The 19781-nt window shown below is 56.2% G+C and overlaps 1 protein-coding gene across 1 annotated transcript in view; it reads left to right on the top strand.

Annotated features, from left to right (window-relative positions):
* The first annotated feature begins 227 nt into the window (after positions 1-227).
* Positions 228-19781, top strand: part of LOC128828125 (adhesion G protein-coupled receptor E1-like) — a 28193-nt gene continuing 8639 nt past the window's right edge. The window contains exons 1-11 of the mRNA XM_054012515.1: positions 228-421; positions 10003-10053; positions 10317-10460; positions 11286-11429; positions 12372-12509; positions 12934-13080; positions 14772-14848; positions 15744-15827; positions 16364-16541; positions 17332-17451; positions 18622-18812. Coding sequence (XP_053868490.1) covers positions 391-421; positions 10003-10053; positions 10317-10460; positions 11286-11429; positions 12372-12509; positions 12934-13080; positions 14772-14848; positions 15744-15827; positions 16364-16541; positions 17332-17451; positions 18622-18812 — 1305 coding nt within the window. The 5' untranslated portion in view covers positions 228-390. The remainder of the gene's footprint in view (positions 422-10002; positions 10054-10316; positions 10461-11285; positions 11430-12371; positions 12510-12933; positions 13081-14771; positions 14849-15743; positions 15828-16363; positions 16542-17331; positions 17452-18621; positions 18813-19781) is intronic.

Below are 19781 nucleotides of genomic sequence, written 5' to 3'. Positions count from 1 at the left end.
TGGTCCTGCTTTGAGCACAGGGTTGGACTAGATGACCTCCTGAGGTCTCTTCCAACCCTAATCTTCTATGATTCTATGATAAGACCAACCTCCCCACCCCATGTCCCACTTTCAGTTCCTGAATAGATAAGATTGCAACTTCCCCTGTTGTTTCCTGTCCATTGCTGGGGTGTTATTTGGGTACTCTGGTAATAAACACGTAGTAGATGCTCAGAGACCGTCCTGAGCAGAGGAAGCAGAATTGTCCCAAGAACAGGAGCGCCGAGCTAAAGCCCTCTGAAAAGAAGCCCTAGTCAAAACTGTGTCACTCAGCAAACTTCCTCTGAGAAAGATCACAACCGGATAAAGTAGGGGCAGTTTCCTTGCCTGGTAAGAGAAGGCAGTGGCATAATGAGGAAGCAGCTTATCGCCCACTTTGTAGGTAAGTTGGCAAGGAATTGTGTTATTTTCTTCCAATGGGGGCTTGGCAAAAACCAAACTTAACTTAAGCTCTTTGGGGCAGGGACTGTCTTTTCGTTCTGTGTTTGTACAGCGCCTAGCACTGCGGGGGCCCAATCCATAATTGAGGCTCGTGGGTGCAATCAATCCTTGTTACCGGTTGAGTTGAAACCTCATGGAAATTGGTGTGTGAAGATAATTGTAAGAGACTTTGTAGGGGGACCCACCTACAACAAGGCAGGATGGAAACTGCCCAGAAACTAGCACCGTGTGGGCAGAAGGTACCACCTGGGTATTATTCTGACCAGGTGTGTGTGTGTGACTGTTAGGCATAGAGTTAATCTAGCGGCGGGGGGAGTGGCAGACAAGAAACCGGGGGAGACTCAGAGACAGAGGAAGAAAGCCGAACAGGAGCTTGTAGGCACGGTTTGAACAGGGCTGGATTCACTTCTTGTGGGCCCGGCGCCAGACATATTTGTGGGACCCCATTGGGGAAATAGGGCATGTGATGGGGGGCGGTCCGCAGAGTGAGGGGCTGGTTGGGGGCAATGAGATGCAAAGCAGTGGGACTGGCCCCCCTCAGCCCAGCACAAGGGCACTGTTTACAAACCCACCACTGCTAGACGCACACTGGCCCGTTCAGCCCTGCACTGCCAGTGTGGCCCTTCCACACCGCCCCCCTTCCCAATGACCTGCCCTTATGCCAGCGCCTCCCCCACAGAGCCGTATGTCCAGCGCCCCCTCGCCCAGACACCTCCCCCGCAGATCCCTGTGCCCAGCGCCCCCTCGTCCAGACACCTCCCCCGCAGATCCCTGTGCCCAGCGCCCCCTCGTCCAGACACCTCCCCCGCAGATCCCTATGTCCAGCGCCCCCTCGCCCAGACACCTCCCCCGCAGATCCCTATGTCCAGCGCCCCCTCGCCCAGACACCTCCCCCGCAGATCCCTATGCCCAGCGCCCCCTCGCCCAGACACCTCCCCCGCAGATCCCTGTGCCCAGTGCCCCCGGACCCGCTATGCCCAGCAGCCCCTGCCCAGAGACCCCTCCCCCTGGCCCCCCACCACAAATGCTCAGCACCCTGCACACCATACCCCCTGCCCAGCCCCCCCCCACAGATCCCCTCCTGTCCAGCACCCGCTTCACAGTCCCACCATCACAGCTGGACAGCGCCCCGTATTCCTGAGGGAATTCTGCATCAAACTCTGTGCATAATATTTTAAAATTCTGCAAATTTTTCTTCACAATAAATAAATGTGGAGGCTCCACCATGGCAGTGGGGAGCACAGGCCACTGGCTGCATGGAGGTGGGAGATCACCCTGCAGCCTCCTCCGCCCCCCTGGGACAGGGACTTGGCAGTGAGACTGAACCTGACCCTGACCCAGCACAAGGGCCAGGCCTGCCACAGAACCGCCCTGGGCCCTGCCCCTTTTGCGCCAGGCACACCAGATGTGGGCAGGGAGTCTCAGCCCGGCAGCAGGATCCGAGTGCAGAGGGATTTAGTGTGGGGGATCCAGATGGGGGTAAGAGGGTTCTGTGGGGGGCAGTCTGGGTGCAGGCAGCTCACTGGGGGATCTGGATGCACAGGGAGGTGCCAGGTGCAGGGGCAATGGTAGTCTGCAGGGGGGACCAAGTGAAAGTGGTAGGAGCTCAGCAGGGTGGCGTGGGAGGTGTCTGGGTGCAGGGGAGGTGGGGTTCATTTGGGTGGGGGTCCAGGTGTACGTGGTTGGGGCTCAGTGGGGAGGGTGTCTGGGGGGGCTCAGCGGGGTAGTACAGATGCAGGGGAGATGGGGCTTGTCAGGGTGAGGGTTTGATGGGCCTGCTTAACGGGAGAGCCCCAGCTGCTGCCAAGGGGATCCGCATGCTGGGTCCCCGCTTCCCCTATCCCCTTCCCTTCTCCATCCCATGCCCCTTTCCCACCGCTCCATCTCCTCCCCATCCCTTCCAACCCCCTTCCTTCCCCCCTGCCCCCACTTCCCCCGTTCCCTTCTCTTCCCCACTGCTCCATCTCCTCCCCATTCCATCCAACCCCCTTCCTTCCCCCTGCCCCCACTTCCCCCGTCCCCTTCTCTTCCCCACTGCTCCATCTCCTCCCCATCCCATCCAACCCCCTTCCTCCCCCCTGCCCCCACTTCCCCCGTTCCCTTCTCTTCCCCACTGCTCCATCTCCTTCCCATCCCACTGCTTTCCTTTCCGCCTGCCCCCACATCCCCCGTTCCCTTCTCTTCCCCACTGCTCCATCTCCTCCCCATCCAACCCCCTTCCTTCCCCCCTGCCCCCACTTCCCCTGTCCCCTTCTCTTTCCCACTGCTCCATTTCCTCCCCATCCCATCCAACCCCCTTCCTTCCCCCCTGCCCCCACTTCCCCCGTCCCCTTCTCTTCCCCACTGCTCCATCTCCTCCTCATCCAACCCCCTTCCTTCCCCCCTGCCCCCACTTCCCCCGTCCCCTTCTCTTCCCCACTGCTCCATCTCCTCCCCATCCAACCCCCTTCCTTCCCCCCTGCCCCCACTTCCCCCATCCCCTTCTCTTCCCCACTGCTCCATCTCCTCCCCATCCAACCCCCTTCCTTCCCCCCTGCCCCCACTTCCCCCGTCCCCTTCTCTTCCCCACTGCTCCATCTCCTCCCCATCCCATCCAACCCCCTTCCTTCCCCCCTGCCCCCACTTCCCCTGTTCCCTTCTCTTCCCCACTGCTCCATCTCCTCCTCATCCAACCCCCTTCCTTCCCCCCTGCCCCCACTTCCCCCATCCCCTTCTCTTCCCCACTGCTCCATCTCCTCCCCATCCAACCCCCTTCCTTCCCCCCTGCCCCCACGTCCCCCATCCCCTTCTCTTCCCCACTGCTCCATCTCCTCCCCATCCCTCCCCCTTCCTTCCCGCCTGCCCCCACTTCCCCCGTCCCCTTCTCTTCCCCACTGCTCCATCTCCTCCCCATCCCTCCCCCTCCTCCCCCCTACCCCCACTTCCCCCATCCCCTTCTCTTCTCCACTGCTCCATCTCCTCCCCATCCCACCCCCTTCTTCTCCCTGCCCCCACTTCCCCCGTCCCCTTCTCTTCCCCACTGCTCCATCTCCTCCCCATCCCATCCAACCCCCTTCCTCCCCCCTGCCCCCACTTCCCCCGTTCCCTTCTCTTCCCCTCTGCTCCATCTCCTTCCCATCCCACTGCTTTCCTTTCCGCCTCCCCCCACATCCCCCGTTCCCTTCTCTTCCCCACTGCTCCATCTCCTCCCCATCCAACCCCCTTCCTTCCCCCCTGCCCCCACTTCCCCCGTCCCCTTCTCTTCCCCACTGCTCCATCTCCTCCCCATCCCTCCCCCTTCCTTCCCCCTGCCCTCACTTCCCTCGTCCCCTTCTCTTCCCCACTGCTCCATCTCCTCCCCATCCAACCCCCTTCCTCCCCCTGCCCCCACTTCCCCCGTTCCCTTCTCTTCCCCACTGCTCCATATCCTCCCCATCCAACCCCCTTCCTTCCCCCCTGCCCCCACTTCCCCCGTCCCCTTCTCTTCCCCACTGCTCCATATCCTCCCCATCCCTCCCCCTTCCTTCCCGCCTGCCCCCACTTCCCCCGTCCCCTTCTCTTCCCCACTGCTCCATCTCCTCCCCATCCCTCCCCCTCCTCCCCCCTACCCCCACTTCCCCCATCCCCTTCTCTTCTCCACTGCTCCATCTCCTCCCCATCCCACCCCCTTCTTCTCCCTGCCCCCACTTCCCCCGTCCCCTTCTCTTCCCCACTGCTCCATCTCCTCCCCATCCCATCCAACCCCCTTCCTCCCCCCTGCCCCCACTTCCCCCGTTCCCTTCTCTTCCCCACTGCTCCATCTCCTTCCCATCCCACTGCTTTCCTTTCCGCCTGCCCCCACATCCCCCGTTCCCTTCTCTTCCCCACTGCTCCATCTCCTCCCCATCCAACCCCCTTCCTTCCCCCCTGCCCCCACTTCCCCTGTCCCCTTCTCTTTCCCACTGCTCCATTTCCTCCCCATCCCATCCAACCCCCTTCCTTCCCCCCTGCCCCCACTTCCCCCGTCCCCTTCTCTTCCCCACTGCTCCATATCCTCCCCATCCCTCCCCCTTCCTTCCCCCCTGCCCCCACTTCCCCCGTCCCCTTCTCTTCCCCACTGCTCCATCTCCTCCCCATCCAACCCCCTTCCTTCCCCCCTGCCCCCACTTCCCCCGTCCCCTTCTCTTCCCCACTGCTCCATATCCTCCCCATCCCTCCCCCTTCCTTCCCCCCTGCCCCCACTTCCCCCATTCCCTTCTCTTCCCCACTGCTCCATCTCCTCCCCATCCCACCCCCTTCCTCCCCCCGGCCCCCACTTCCCCCGTTCCCTTCTCTTCCCCACTGCTCCATCTCCTCCCCATCCCACCCCCTTCCTCCCCCCGGCCCCCACTTCCCCCGTTCCCTTCTCTTCCCCACTGCTCCATCTCCTTCCCATCCCACCGCTTTCCTTTCCGCCTGCCCCCACTTCCCCCATTCCCTTCTCTTCCCCACTGCTCCATCTCCTCCCCATCCCATCCTCCTCCCACTGCTCCATCGCCATCCCATGCCCCTTTCCCACTGCTCCATCTCCTCCCCATCCCATCCAACCCCCTTCCTTCCCCCCTGCCCCCACTTCCCCTGTCCCCTTCTCTTCCCCACTGCTCCATCTCCTCTCCAGGCTTGGGGGGACGGGGGGGAACCACCCCCCAGCATGCCTCCGAGCTGGTGGAGCAGAGCGGAGCAGGCTGGGGACGGGTCGCTCCACTTCCTGCTTCCCGGTGATTGCAGGGTGGGACCGACCCCGCACTAACAGGGCGACGGGAAGTGGAGCGACCTGACCCCAGCCCACTCGGCTGTGCTCCCCTGACTCCCAGCCTTGGCACTGGGGGGGGCAGAGAGGGGGGAACTGCTCCCCAGCACTCATCAGCAGCGTGGAGGGGACTGGGGCCGGGTCGCTCCTCCACTTACCATCCTCGGGGGAAGGGCTGGAGTGGGGGTGGGGTGCAGCAGGGGGGGGGTAGCTTTCCTGGCCGGCCCAGCCGGCTGGGGGATCGGGCTGGCCAGGCCAGGGCCCCTTCTGATTGTGGGCCTGGCACCATGGTAAACCCGGTACTGGGGTATGGCCCTGGGAGAAGACCGGAGACAGCTTTTGAGTTTGGTGCTGGCTAAAGAGGCTTGGGATTGTAAGAAAAGAAGGTTTCAGAGGGGTAGCCGTGTTAGTCTGTATCAGCTAAAACAATGAGGAGTCCTTGTGGCACCTTAGAGACTAACACATTTATTTGGGCATAAGCTTTTGTGGGCTAAAACATCCGATGAAGTGGGTTTTAGCCCACGAAAGCTTATGCCGAAATACATTTGTTAGTCTCTAAGATGCCACAAGGACACCTGTTGTTTTTTTTTTTTTTTTTAAGAAAAGAAGTTATCCCTGGTTTTTGGTCCCTCCTGCATTTGGAGAAGCAGGACTTGTAACTTAACCAGATTGGAACAAAGGAAATACCAGAGTCCAGCATCAGTTTCTGCTCCCAGGGCCCAGAACTCTGACCAGCCGCTCGGGTTGCAAAGGAGCAACAATAATTGTCATTGTGTTGGGATCTTTGAGGGGTGGTAGGGTCTTTCAGTGATGGGTGTTCAGCCCAGATCTGAGACTTTTCATATAAATGTTTATTTGATCAATGACCCGGAGAAACACGTAGAATCGTTACTGAGAAAGTCTGCAGAAGGCACGCAGATTGGGGAAGTGGTAATAAGGAAGAGGACGGGTCAGGGATACAGAGAAATCTGGATCCCTCGGTAAGCTGGGTGCAATCAAACAGAAAGTTGGCCATACTTACAGCATGGGGGGCTCCCTCCTGAGAAGCAGGGACTCAGACAGAGGCTTGGGGGTCATGGTGGATAATCAGCTGAACGTGAGGTCTCAGTGTGACCCTGTGACTAAAAGGGCTAATGTGGTCCTGGGATGCATGAACAGGGGAATCTCAAGTTGGCGAGAGAGGTTATTATTTTACTCTGTATTTGGCCCTGGTGTGACCCCTGCTGGAATTCTTTGTCCAGTTTTGGGGGGCCACAATTCAAGAAGGGTGTCGAAAAAATTGGAGATGGTTCAGAGAAGAGCCCTGAGAAGATGAAAGGTTTGGAAAACTTGCCTTGTAGAAAAAGACTCAGGAGCTCGATCTATTAAGCTTAATAAAGAGAAGGTTAAAGGGTGACCTGATCCCAGTCTATAAGTACCAACATGGGAAATAAATATTTGAGCATGGGCTTTTCAGTCTAGCGGACAAATGTCTAACAAGATCCAGTGGCTGGAAGTTGAAGCTAGACAAATGGCAATTAACCAACGGGGCCACCTACCAAGGGTCATGGTGGATTCTCCAGCACTAGAAAGCTTTAAATCAAGGTTGGATGTTTTTCTAAAAGATCTGCTCTTGTTCAAACAAGAATTAATTCAGGGAAGTTCTATAGCACATATCACACAGGAAGTCAGACTAGATGTTCACAGTTGCCTCCAAATCTATTAATACACCAGTGGCTGGCCACGCTGGGTGTCCCTGGGGTGTTTTTATTATTAATCACAGATGGCTAATCATGAAGGATTCATTGGTGTTTGTAGCGTGTGGACTTGATTATTAGTGGTTTGTTATTAATTGTTGCACGTCGATTATGAATGATTGCTCGTGGGTGGCTGCAGGGCCGGCTCCAGCTTTTTCGCCGCCCCAAGTGGCGAAGAGAAAAAAAATAAAGCCGCGATTGGCGGCACTTTGGTGGCTGCTCTACCGTGTTGCTTCATTCTTTGGTGGCAATTCGGCAGCCGGTCCTTCCCTCTGAGAGGGACTGAGGGACCCGCCGCTGAAGTCCCGGACGTGCCTCCCCTTTCCTTTGGCCGCCCCAAGCACCTGCTTCCTGTGCTGGTGCCTGGAGCCAGCCCTGGGTGGCTGTTGTTAATCGACACATTATTAAGGTTATTGTCATGGCCCTGGTATGTCACAGCTAGGTGTGTGTGTAGCTAAATAGCAAAAGACACTTCCTGCCCTAAAATGCTGAGTCTCTTTAAGCCCTGATTAATCCCAGCATCCCCCGGCCTTTAACAGTTATGGGGGGCTGCTTGGGTGAAGATCATTGGAGGATCGGGGCCTTAGCTTAAGAAGAAGTGGGTAAAGGGAACTGAGCGGAAGGGTGGGGCAGGGGGACAAGGTAAGACTGGCACAAGTGGGAGGAGTTGTGTTCATGGCTTTCTAGGCGTAGGGGGTTTGTTTGTTAATGGGCACAAGCAAATCACCAGTCTCACCTGAGCACCTGCTGGGAGTGTCATCCATCCTGGGTGCCAAGCGTAGCCAAGCAGGCGTTTGTGGATCACAGTAGCACCTGAGCGCCTTTGTTGAGCTGGGCCCCTGAGCCTTAACTGCAAGACCCCTGTTTGTCTCAGTGGCGCGACTGTAGACAGGCACCCGAGAGCCCACGAGCCCCAGAGCCTTGTGGTGACTTACGATGCTACTTGGAGCAGCCAGTTAATGAATTGAAGGTCGAGTCGGTGAGGCTGCCTCAGGACACAGGACTGGAAGGGACCTCCCAGGTCACCCAGTCCGGTCGGGGGCATAGCCAGAGGTGGGCTCTGCCCCATCCAGTTAGCACCTCGGCTCACCCAGATCTGAGTCTGCGAATGCAGAAGTTGAGAGCGGCATGGGTGTGGATTAGGAGCTCCTGGCTGAAGACTCTTGGCCTGTCTGAGGAACATCACGTGCAGCAGAGAGCGGTGCAGCCCGGCCAGCCTCTGCCCCCACACAGGTGGCAATTGGCCCTCCGGGTTAATCCGTGCCTGCCTGTGGGGTTGTGGGACTCGACCCACTCCACTGGCCAGCCCAGCCCCCAGCTCCCCGCACTCCCCCTTCCAATCCTGCCCCCAGCAATCAAATCTAACACGCAGTCACACAGTAACATGCAGCATAAAGGATTTGCTGTGACGTCAGACCTCTGGTCATTGCCCAGCCCCCACGAACGGGGGCCCACCCAATTTCCGCTCTGCGTTTTGTCTCCGCAAAGATTCGCTCCCCAAAACCGAGGGTGGGGGAAGCAAGGGGGTGCCTGACACCCAGGTGTGAGAGAGGTCGGGGCTTTCCGAGCAAACAGGCCTAGATTCAAACTGTTTGTAGAAGATAAAGATGGGAGAGGGGAGAATTGGGGGGCGGCGGGGCCCAGCCTCACCTGAGACTGATCAGCTGGGGGTCAGGTGTTTATAAAACCCAGCGAATGGCTCAGCTGGGGCGGGCTGGAGAATTGCAAGAAGCAGGAGGTCTGGGGGAAGTGATGGGAAGTCAAGGGAACCCCTTGGATCAGGAGAAGGGATGGTTTGCAGTGGTCCAGTCCCTCGCTACCACACACAATCCTGCCATATATCCCTGTGTATAAATGTATCCAACTCCACCTTACACCCAGGTAGGCTGCAACAGAGGGTCCTGTGGCACCTTTAAGACTAACAGAAGTAGTTTGCCCCCACTAGTCCCATTGGGAGGCTGATCCAGAACCTCCCTCCTCTGCTAGTTAAAAAAATCTTCTTGTATTTTCTAGCCTGAAACTTCCAGCCCCCTTGTTGGATCCAAAATGGAAACTGCCTCGTGTAACCGGCCGTAGCGGGCTGGGCTGCAAATGCCAAGCTCCTCTGCTCGTATTGTGCCTGGCACGGCCCTTTGTTCCTTCGTAAGCGACTGGCGGGAGCTGGGGGAAATGAGGATCAGCCCAGTGTTTTTGTGAACGTTTGGTCCCTTTCTTTTGAAATCAAACGGCACCACGTGCCTCGGCCTCTCTGAGTTCCCGGTGAGGGCGGAGGAGAGAGCCTCAAAAGAATCCCTCTGTGCGGGGGCGGCTCCCATGCAACTGACAGCAGGAATCTTCTGAGATTTCCACCTGCCTTCCCAGCTCCAGAGGGGGTTAGACCGAGCCGCCGGGCTTCTGGTTGTCCCAGCCAAGGCGCGTTTCTGAACCTCTGGGGGGCTCAGCTGTCCCTGGACTTGGTGAGCGCTCACCGCTTTCTAGCTTACAGAGAAATAGACAGATCGCCACGCAGTGGGGACACTGGGGCCGTGGGAGGAGTGAGTGCCTGAGAACGTCTCTCTCGTGTAGGGGCCCACAGAATGAGCTGATCTCGTGTATCCTTCCTTGGTGCCCACTCAGGCTAAACTCCTGCTGGGGGTGAGGGCCAGATCCTCAGCTGCTCACGGCAGTCAGGAGTGCCACGCTGATTTACACCGCCTGGGGATTGGTTCCTGAGTTCAGTACCTGGGGATCTGGCCCGTTGAAAACGTGTGACTCTGATAGGTTACGTTCCGGTAGTGCTAAGGGGTCTCAGCCATGATCAGCTGTGTGGACACCAAGGCTGTTCTGAGAGTTTATAATCAAACTGGGAAAGCCGGATCCAGGGGAAACAGAGAGGAGGAGCGACTTGGCTGAGGTCAACCAACAGAGCCAGGAGTAGAACCAAACAACCACCCTCCCCCGGGACCTACTGCTCTACCCACTAGGCCACCCAGCCTCCTCCAGGGTAACTGTATTAAAACCCAGTGCAATACCAATCCTGGGTTGTTTCTCCTCTTTCAGGCTTTTGCTGGCTCGTCTGCTTCAAGGGGACTCAGCATTTCTCCAGTGCTCGTAAGTTGATGCCTAGAAACCTGGACAAAATCTCCAGATCCGAACCTCAGCGTGGCCTGCAACTGGAGGGGGGCTTTGAACGGGCAAAGAACTTTCCATCCCATTTCCTCCTCCCCGTTCCCCACGTTTCTGTGTATTTTTCCTCTTTCTTCTTTTTCATTCCCTTCTGCTCTCTTGCGCTGTGTCCCCGCTCCTCCGCTGGCAGCTAAACAGGGCTGCGTTTTAATTCAATGTCCAGCCCTGGTTCCTTCTTCATTTCCCAGTGAACAGGTGCGACGATCCAATGCTCTGCCCTGATCACGCAACGTGCACCAACGCTCTCCAGGGCTACTACTGCACCTGCCGACCTGGGTTCGTATCCACTTCGGGGGCCATGAAGTTCACCGACCCAGCCGTCCGTTGCCATGGTGAGTGTGAGCCCTGGAGCTAAGGGAGGGGGAGCTCTGTACTGGGGACACTTCCATGGAGTCGCTCTGGAGCGTGCGATGAAGATAATACATCAGGTACTAGAGAAAAGAGTATCAGGGACTGGGAAGCGTGATGCGGTGACTAAGAGAGCCAGGCCAGGCCAATATGTGGCGATGGAGATTTAACGACTTGGCTTCCTGCAATCTGGCCATCAGCAACCCCAGGAATGGCCCGTCACACTGGAAAGCAGCAATGGAAGTTAGAGACGGTGCAAACTGCACAAAGCCGGGGGTGGGGAAGCTGAGCAACCCGGACTGCTGCTAACTGCGACTGGACAGGGGATGGATCCCTCGATCCCTGCCCTGTTCTCTTCATTCCCTCTGAAGCACCTGGCACCGGCCACTGTTGGAAGACAGGGTCCTGGGCTAGATGGACCATTGGTCTGACCCAGTGTGGCCGTTCTTGTGGTCTTCATCCAAGTGTAGGAAGTGTTGTCTCCACCCTCACCCTGATTTAAATCAAATCCACCCTGGAGGGGGGATCAGGCATGGGGAGGAGACTGGGACTGGCTGGGCAAGGAGATGGGCTTTTCCTTTCCTGGCTTCAGGGGAGGGGGCTGGAGGCCTTTTCTTGCTTCTTCACCTGATGCCTTCAGAAGAGAGTCCAGCTGCCTTGATCTTACCTCCCCATCCACCTATTCTTCTAGGCCCACTCTTCCTCACTTGCTGGGAGGCTTAACGAAGGAATATGAAGCACATTGAAGATATAAGGCAAAAGGGGCAAAGCTTATTAATTAATTTAATTGTTTCTTCTTCATTTCCCAGCTGACAGGTGCGTGGATTCATCTCTCTGTCCTGCTTATGCAACCTGTGACAACGTCCCCGGGAGCTACCAGTGCACCTGCAAACGTGGGTTTGCATCTAGCTCTGGGGAGCAGCACTTCACTGACGGAACAGTGAAGTGCAACGGTGAGTGTGAGCTCCTGAACCCAGCTAGGAGAAGGGGAGCCATGTAGTAGGGCCACTGCTATGTAGCTTGCACTAGTGTCACCGGGAGTGGCACTTCCACTTGCAGTGAAGGTTCGGTATTGAGTACTTCGCTGACTGGAAAGCGTGATGCAGTGACTAAGAGGGATATATGTGGCCAAGGAGATTTAGTGACTTGGCTTCCCCCGCCTGTCAATCTGTCCCTCCCCAAACCACAGGCCAGCCAATCAAATGGAAAAGCCATAGTGCAGTCTGCACCCAGCCTTGGAGCAGGGCAGGGTGGCATGGGGATGGGTGGCTGAATTCCTCCCAGAGCAGCCCAGGGTGTAGAAAAAGTCCCCTCCAGCCCTGATTCCATTCCTTGTATGGAGGGGAGGAGCATATTATGGCCCCGCCTCCTTCCCACCCACTTTTGGGACAGCATGATCCACCAGGAGGAATATGGCGGAAAGCGTGATCCTTGCGGAGGCCTGGTGGGAGGTTCCTTGTGGGCTCCCTCCTCCTGTGCACCCATTTCGGGGACACTCACAATACAGCCCCTAAAATGGATAAAAGAAAATGGGTTTTTTTACATGCTGCAGTATTAACCTGTAGAACTCCCTGCCACAGTATCCCATAGAGGCTGCAAATTGATCAGGTTTTGAAGACAGATTAGACTTTGATATAAATAATGAGAACATCTGAAATGATCGCCAGAAGCATCTAGTACCAGCCACTGTTGAAAGCAGGATTCTGGGCTAGATGGGTCACTGCTCTGAACCAGCTCTGGCCCAGAGCAGAGCGATGGATCCAAAAGGCCCCTGAGGCTGGTGGAAAGACTCTCCCTGACTCCAATGGGCTTTGGATGAGGGTGTGGGCGGCCCCTGGCAGTAAATCCCTGGAGTTCTAGCATCACGCAGGTCCAACCTGGATTCCCTCCCCTAGATATTGACGAATGCTCCCGGGACCCATCGCCCTGCGGCCCCAGCTCCATCTGCACCAACACACGGGGCAGTTACACCTGCACGTGTCCCCCAGGCTACCTCCCCCGCAGCCAGCCTGGCATCCCGTTCAGCTGCACAGGTGAGCGTCCCGGGCGAGGGCTGTGGGTGGAGCTCTGGGGTGGGAGGCTGAGGCCGGCTCTCCGGTCGTCCCGCAGACGAGAGCGAGGGTCTGAGCGGCTCTGCCTGCCCAGCCTTGTGTGCGACTGTCTCCAGAGCCCCGGGGAGTGGGGCGAGCTGGCTGTGTCTTCACTGCTGGCTCCACAGTGTTGCTCAGTGGGTCGGGCGACTGCCAGGGAATGAGGAGACGGGAGTTCCAGTCCCTGCCCTGCTCCTGACTTCCTGAGTCTCTGCCCCTCTCCTGGCCTCTGCCCCCTTCGCACTTTGTCTTGTTGGACTGTAAGTTCTCACTGTGTCTGTGCAGCCCCCAGCGCAGTGGGGCCTCTAGGTGCTACCGTAATGCATGTAATAAACACACCGACTAATTCCAAATCATCTCCTGGCAGATGTGGATGAATGTGCCCCAAACCCTGCAATCTGTGGGCCCAATGCCTCCTGCATCAACACACCTGGGAGCTACACCTGCCAGTGCTCACCAGGGCACCGTCCGTCCATGCCAGGGCCTTGGGTACCCGGAACAACCCGCTGCACAGGTGACCATCCAAGACACCTTCCCCGCCCTCTCACTGTAACCCTTGCCCATGAGAAGGACAAAATCTGATCCCCCAGCCTGGTTTTAAACAGTTTCTCTGCCCAATAAGGGTGATGCTCACTAGGGGAACACAGAACACAGACAGAGAAAAGAACAGGAGTACTTGTGGCATCTTAGAGACTCACAAATTTATTTGAGCATAAGCTTTCGTGGGCTACAGCCCACTTCTTCAGATGCATAGAATGGAACCTATATTGAGGAGATATATATACACACATACAGGGAGCATGAACAGGTGGGAGTTGTCTTACCAACTCTGAGAGGCCAATTAAGTAAGAGAAAAGCAAACAAACTTTTGAAGTGATAATCAAGCTAGCCCAGTACAGACAGTGTGATAAGAAGTGTGAGAATACTTACAAGGGGAGATAGAGTCAACGTTTGTAATGGCTCAGCCATTCCCAGTCCTTATTCAATCCTGAGTTGATTGTATCTAGTTTGCATATCAATTCCAGCTCAGCAGTCTCTCGTTGGAGTCTGGTTTTGAAGTTTTTCTGTTGTAAGATAGCCACCCGCAGGTCTGTCACTGAATGACCAGACAGGTTAAAGTGTTCTCCCACTGGTTTTTGAGTATTATGATTCCTGATGTCAGATTTGTGTCCATTAATTCTTTTGCGTAGGGACTGTCTGGTACAATGTACATGGCAGAGGGGCATTGCTGGCACATGATGGCATATATCACATTGGTAGATGTGCAGGTGAACGAGCCCCTGATGGTGTGGCCGATGTGATTAGGTCCTATGATGGTGTCACTTGAATAGATATGTGGACAGAGTTGGCATCGGGGTTTGTTACAAGGACAGGTTCCTGGGTCAGTGGTTTTTGTTCAGTGATGTGTGGTTGCTGGTGAGTATTTGCTTCAGGTTGAGGGGTTGTCTGTAAGCGAGGACAGGTCTGTCTCCCAAGATCTGTGAGAGTACAGTGACGGTATAGTTCACAGGTGACTGCTAAACTGTATTATAATGTTCAGCCACCAGGTGGCACCATGCGTAACATACCTGACCTGAGGCGGTACCAGGTGTAGCCGGCTGTGTATTAAAGCACCAAAGGGAACACAGCTCTGGTCTCTCGCTCTGGGATGGAGCCAGTCCACAGTGGGTGCAGGAACTGACCCGTGTGCATCAGCCCGGCAACCGGCTGTGAGCAGATACTCAAGTGGGAGACCCAGGTTCCTGTCCCCTGGTTGCAATGACCGTGTTACCCAACCGGAGAGCTTGAGGGATACCAGCCTTGCAGCCTAGTGGTTAGGGCTCTCTCCGGGGCGATGGGGAGACCCAGGGTCCTACATCAGGCAGAGGGGGGAAATTGACCCTTCGTGTCCCGTATCTCAGGTGCACGCGTTACCCACTGGGCTCTCGCTTCCAAGGGGTTTTGGGGGAGGCGGAACCAGACCCACTCCACTTCTCCTTGGTAAAGGGTGACCAGGCTCCTGGATGTGAATAATCCTGAGAGGAAATCGGCGCCTCCCTCTGACCCAGATCTGGGGTCAGCGAACAGTGGGGCTTACTTGGGTAGTAACCCTAGACCTGGAAGTCACTGGTTTTAGAAGCAGGATTTTTAAACCCTTTGTATCCTGGATGGGGACGCCCAGTGATTTCCTGCACATTTGATTATTTTTTGTTCATTTCCTCCTAGAGGTCGCTTCAAACGATCTGGTGAGGAATTGCGAGAATCGAGGGCTGGACGCGGCTCACGGCTCATCCCCAGACGATGTACGTATCCCAGCATAGTTCACACGCCCCGTTGATCTAGGGACACTCACGGCAAAGGCAGCGTGGGGAACCCCGGCTGAAATTCTTTAAAGTGACTCAGTGATGGTTTTTGGTGCCTGACTTGAGATGCCTTCAAATGGGCCTGAGTGTGCAGGGAGCGGGCGCTCGCCACTTCCTGGGCACCTTTAAGGAACCTCGCATGAGTGCTGCCAAAATCGAGTTGCTTTGGAGAATCTGAGCCCTGGTCGATTTTGTCTGCAGTGCGGCCCTGGACTGCCACAGCAAAGCCACTCACACCTGGTGTTTCTGGCACTGGGGATTTTAATCCAGGGGGTGAAACGTCGTCCTCCCTGCCAGTGAGCGAGCAGCAAAGTGCAGGCTGCAGGAGAATGACAAGAATCATCAAATCTTCAGTGGGTGGAAAACCCCAGTGTAGGAAGCCATAACTCCCCTCTGCCCCCCCAGCAGCACCAGTCCCGATCCCCACGGTAGCAGCAGCAGAACCTCTGGCACCCCAATCCTCCCTTGTCCCTTCTTGCCACCCACAATCCTTTGCATTAGCACTGTGGCTTCAAGCAGGGCGCTGCACAAACCCCCCTTCCTCGGACCAAGATCGGGGCCCCTATTGTGCCAGGTGCTGCATGGACACATAATAAGAGGCAGTCCGTGCCCCCATGACTTACAACGTAAGTGGCAATGTTAGTTGGCCTGCTGTACAGATGGGGAACTGAAACTGTGAGAAGTAAGATGGCTTCATGACTATGCTGCAATTTGAACCCCTGGGTCCCAGCCCCATGCCTTGGCCACAAGAGCAACCTTGCTGCTGTACGATTGAATTTGTGCTGTATTACGGGCTTTTCCTTCTGCTTCGGCCCCCTCCTTCTGCCCTGCACAGGCTGCCTTCTGCACGTTATTGACCTCCACCTTCAGCGTCTTGGGAGACCCCACCGAAAGGAAGAACTCCAACGTCTCTCTGAAGGTAAGAGAAGCCTGGATACTTATCGCAGCTTTCAGTCTCTCTAGACCCTCCTGCATCACCCAGGCCACAGAACCCCACCCCACTGAGCCCTGCATCCAGCCCTATAACTAGGGGGTGGGCAGATCCCAGAATTCCCTGGAAGAGAACAGGGCTGATGCTCGTGGTTCACCAGCATCTTGCTGTAGAGAGATCTAATCGGCGCCACGTAGGCCCGTAGCAGGGCTGGACCGAGGAAACTCAGCTTTAGAGGCATGAGCCGCTGGCGCTTGAGCCAACGGACTGCAGGCCTGAGCCGAAGCCCACTGAAGTCATTCAAAGCCTCCCGTTGGCCGTGGAGCAGACCCCGGACCTGTAGCTGGCTCAGACCTCTATGGGCCAGCCACTAGATGGGGCATGTTGCAGACGTGTCTCCTCAGCGCCGATGGGACGAAGGGCAGCTGTGAGCATGCCCATCAGCAGCTCTTAGGAGATTGGCCGACCGTTGCTGGGGTAACGCAGCACAGCCAATAAGAGCTCTCTGTCTCGCCCCGCCGTAGAAAGCCGCGGAGGGATTTGCCTCCATCCTGGAGCAGTCGCCCTCCTGGTCCAACCTGAGCACGAAGCAGCTCTCCACCATGGCCACCGTCTTCCTGGAGAACGTGGAGAATGTCGTGCTGGCCGTCTTCAACAACCCGACCGGGAATGGAAGCCAGACCATCCAGATGGAACAACTGGGTAGGAAGCTGGGTCTTGGGGGGTGGGGTGGTCGGAACAGGTGGGAGCTGCACGTCACAAGCAGCGTGACTCGGCCCCATAGGGATGGAGCCTGCCTGGTGACCAATCAGCAGGTGCAATATCTAGTTGGCTCATTTCTCTATGGCCTCCCTATTATGAACATTACGGTATCATCTATTTTTCTATGGCCTCCGTATTATGACCATTACGGTAGCACCTAGAAACCCCAGCTGAGACCGGGACACTGTTGTGCCAGGCGCTGCACAGACACGGAGGGAGAGAGAGTCCCTGCTGCGAAGAACTTCCAATTTAGACAAACAAAGGCAGCTCATTATCCCTATTTTACAGAGGAGGGAAACTGAGGCAGGGAGCTGCAGTGACTTGCCCAAGGGATTCGGTGGCAGAGCTGCGAGTTCAGCTTGGATCTCCTGCCTGAACCACAAGGCCGTATCCCTCGATCCCAGCTCTCGGGATCCCAGCCTGCATGTACCGATGGCTGCAGTTCCCATTCTTAAGCAAGGCCACATTCCCCGCCCCCATCTACAGCTCCCCAGTCCCCCCTTGTTCTTAAACCCCTCGGGAGAGGCTTGGTCCAAGGGCCCCATGAAACTTCCTCCCTATCTCTGTCCTGTGGGCACAAAAGCCTCTTCCCCTCTCAGCTGGACGTGTTTCTCCGTTTCCCTCTCTCTCTGGGCCGTCAACCACGGTTTGGCTCTGCAGAGCGAGTGACGGCCCCTGCCCAAGGAGCCGTTGTGCTGTATCAGACCGTGCTCTTTCCCCCTCTCCTTAGCTGTCCAGACCAAAGTCATTGAGGACGGCTGCCCCGGAAAGGACTCAGTCATCAGCCTGAAAGTCAAAGGGGAGACCATGAAGATTAGCTGCAGAACGATCCAGGGATCAGAGGCACAAGGTACGTCACCACCACCAGAGGGCATGAGACGGATTTCCCAGGCTGACACAGAGAGATGGGAAAGTGAACTAGATGCACCATTGATGTGATTTGGGATGGCTGGAGTATGGGATACAGGGCTCACAGAACAGGGCTCTATGATGGAATGGCAATTCCTGGGTTCTTATGCCTACAAATGTAAATTCCTTCTGTCCTAGTCAAGCTGGCTAGAATCAAGGGAACTAGAAGAATTAAGAATGAGGGCTGGTCAAAACTGTTCTATCTACACTGTACTTCACTGGAAAACTGGGTCCTCAGAAAATGCAATTCTTCATGAAGTGGCTGATTTCTGCAGGAAACTTAGATTGCGTCTTGAAAAACTGGCTGCCCCAAACGCCCTCCAACCTGAAATATTTTCTGCTTTTGGCTGAAGACCTAAAATATCTTGATTCTGAAATCATGTTCCTGATGCCTTATGCTCCCATTCTCCTTCACAGGCCAGGCTCTCCAGCCAGGCTTCATCTCCCATGATGTACTGTGGCTAGATAATTGCCATGGTGCATCATGGGAGATGCAGACCAACCAGGGAGCCTGGCTCATAGAGGAGAAACAGGAGCACAAGGCACCGGAACCACAACTCCCAGGAGGCATTGCAGTAGCATTTTTAAATCAAAAATTTGGTTTCCATTTTTTTCCCCCCCAAACTCAAGATTTTCACCAGGGGAAAAAAACCCTTTTCCAACTATCTCTGTTAATGTCAGATGTTTTCAGAAAACCAGCTTCAGGGGCTCTCCAAAAACTGTCACACATTTGGGGGGATTTTCAAGATCCGCCCACCCCTTATAACACTGTAACGCTGAAATAAATACACAATGTTAAGGAGCCCCCTGCCATCTGTTGCGTTCTATAATTTATGGACAGCCCCTCAGTCTTGTCGTCAGTGCCAGCTGAACTGCAGTTCTAAGTAGAAGTCTGGCTGTCCGGACACCTGGTTTCTCTTCCCGCTCTGCTGCTGGCTTGCTGTGCCATTGTGTTACTTTTCTGTACCTCGTTTTTATCCGTGTGAGGGTCTGAAGTGATACATTACCCAGCTCCTGAAGCGGGGGAGTTGTACAGTGCTTTGCGAGTCCCTCTGCGCAATGCGGGTAAAGAAGCCGCTAACACCTTGTTTTTCCTTGGGAATACTTGCAGCCCGGGCTGGAGTGGCGTTTGCCTCCTACGTGGGCCTGGAGTCCATCCTGAATGGCAGCTTCTTCCATGGCCAAAGGGACATCTCTGTCTTGCCAGTCCGGATAAATTCCAGGGTGGTGAGTGCCTTCCTGACCAGCGAGACCAAGACCGATTTCCCGGATCCAGTCCAGTACACCTTCCAGAACATCATGGTAAGGTCGGCTGCATGTCCCTCCATGAACTGCTGCTGGTGTAAGCGGGGGAATGGTCCCGCTATTGTGGGGAACTTTCCTGGCTTCTGCACTACCCCGGTGAAGTGGGCTAGCAAAAGGATCCGAGTCCTCGCTCCCACTTCCTTTACCCAGAGGCCTCCCTGCCCTTGAGGACTCTCCTTCCACTCTCCTGTCTGGCAGTGTCCTCGTAAACCCCAACAAGGCTGGGCCCAGGATTCCTGGGGGGCTCGACCCCCAACCCTGCTGTGGTCACCTAGGACAGGGGCTAGGGTGTCCCCACTCCGGGGTACTCTCTCTGCACTGGGCACCTCCCTGACCCACTGATCATTTCATACAATTTAAAGCAAATACAAGTTGTTTAATTAACAATTAATTTTAAAAAAGAATAAGGAAAAATGGGAAAGGTTAAAGGAAAACACATCACCCTGCTCTGTGCAGGGAACATCACAAGCAGTGTCTCTGGAACGTCAGGGCAGGTCACAGTCTGTTCCTTGTAGGTCCCAGGCTCCTTCTCAGGCCCTGGCCGTGCTGCAGAGACGCTGCGGGTCGGACACTTGCTCTGGCGGTGGCCACACGCCCTCAGGCTCTAGGTGGCAGGACCCTTCTTCCCAGAGTCGCCCCCGCCCCGTAGGGGTTATGATCCCCCTGCAAGTCTGGCCTGCAGAGCCTCTTGGCTGAGGCATCTCCCTGTGCTGGGCCCACTGCCCAGGGTCCCCCTCGCTCTCCCCAGCTGCTCACCACACTCGACTGCACACGGCTCCGGACTGCCCCAGCCCCAGCTCCGGACTGCTCCAGCCTCGGCTCCACTCGGCCTCAGCACGGCTGCTGCTGCTGCTCTGCCTCCAGCTCCCTGGGCTGCTTGTCTGGCCCCCCTGGCTCTGGTTGCTGCAGCTCTGCCCCCAGGGCAGCTCTGCTCTCTCTGGGCTGTGCTCTGGCTTTGGGGCTGCA

Source organism: Malaclemys terrapin, chromosome 23, assembly GCF_027887155.1.
Source record: "Malaclemys terrapin pileata isolate rMalTer1 chromosome 23, rMalTer1.hap1, whole genome shotgun sequence".
NCBI lineage: Eukaryota > Metazoa > Chordata > Testudines > Emydidae > Malaclemys > Malaclemys terrapin.
Note: the sequence above shows the minus strand (reverse complement) of the source record. Positions and strands in the feature narration are given on the sequence as shown.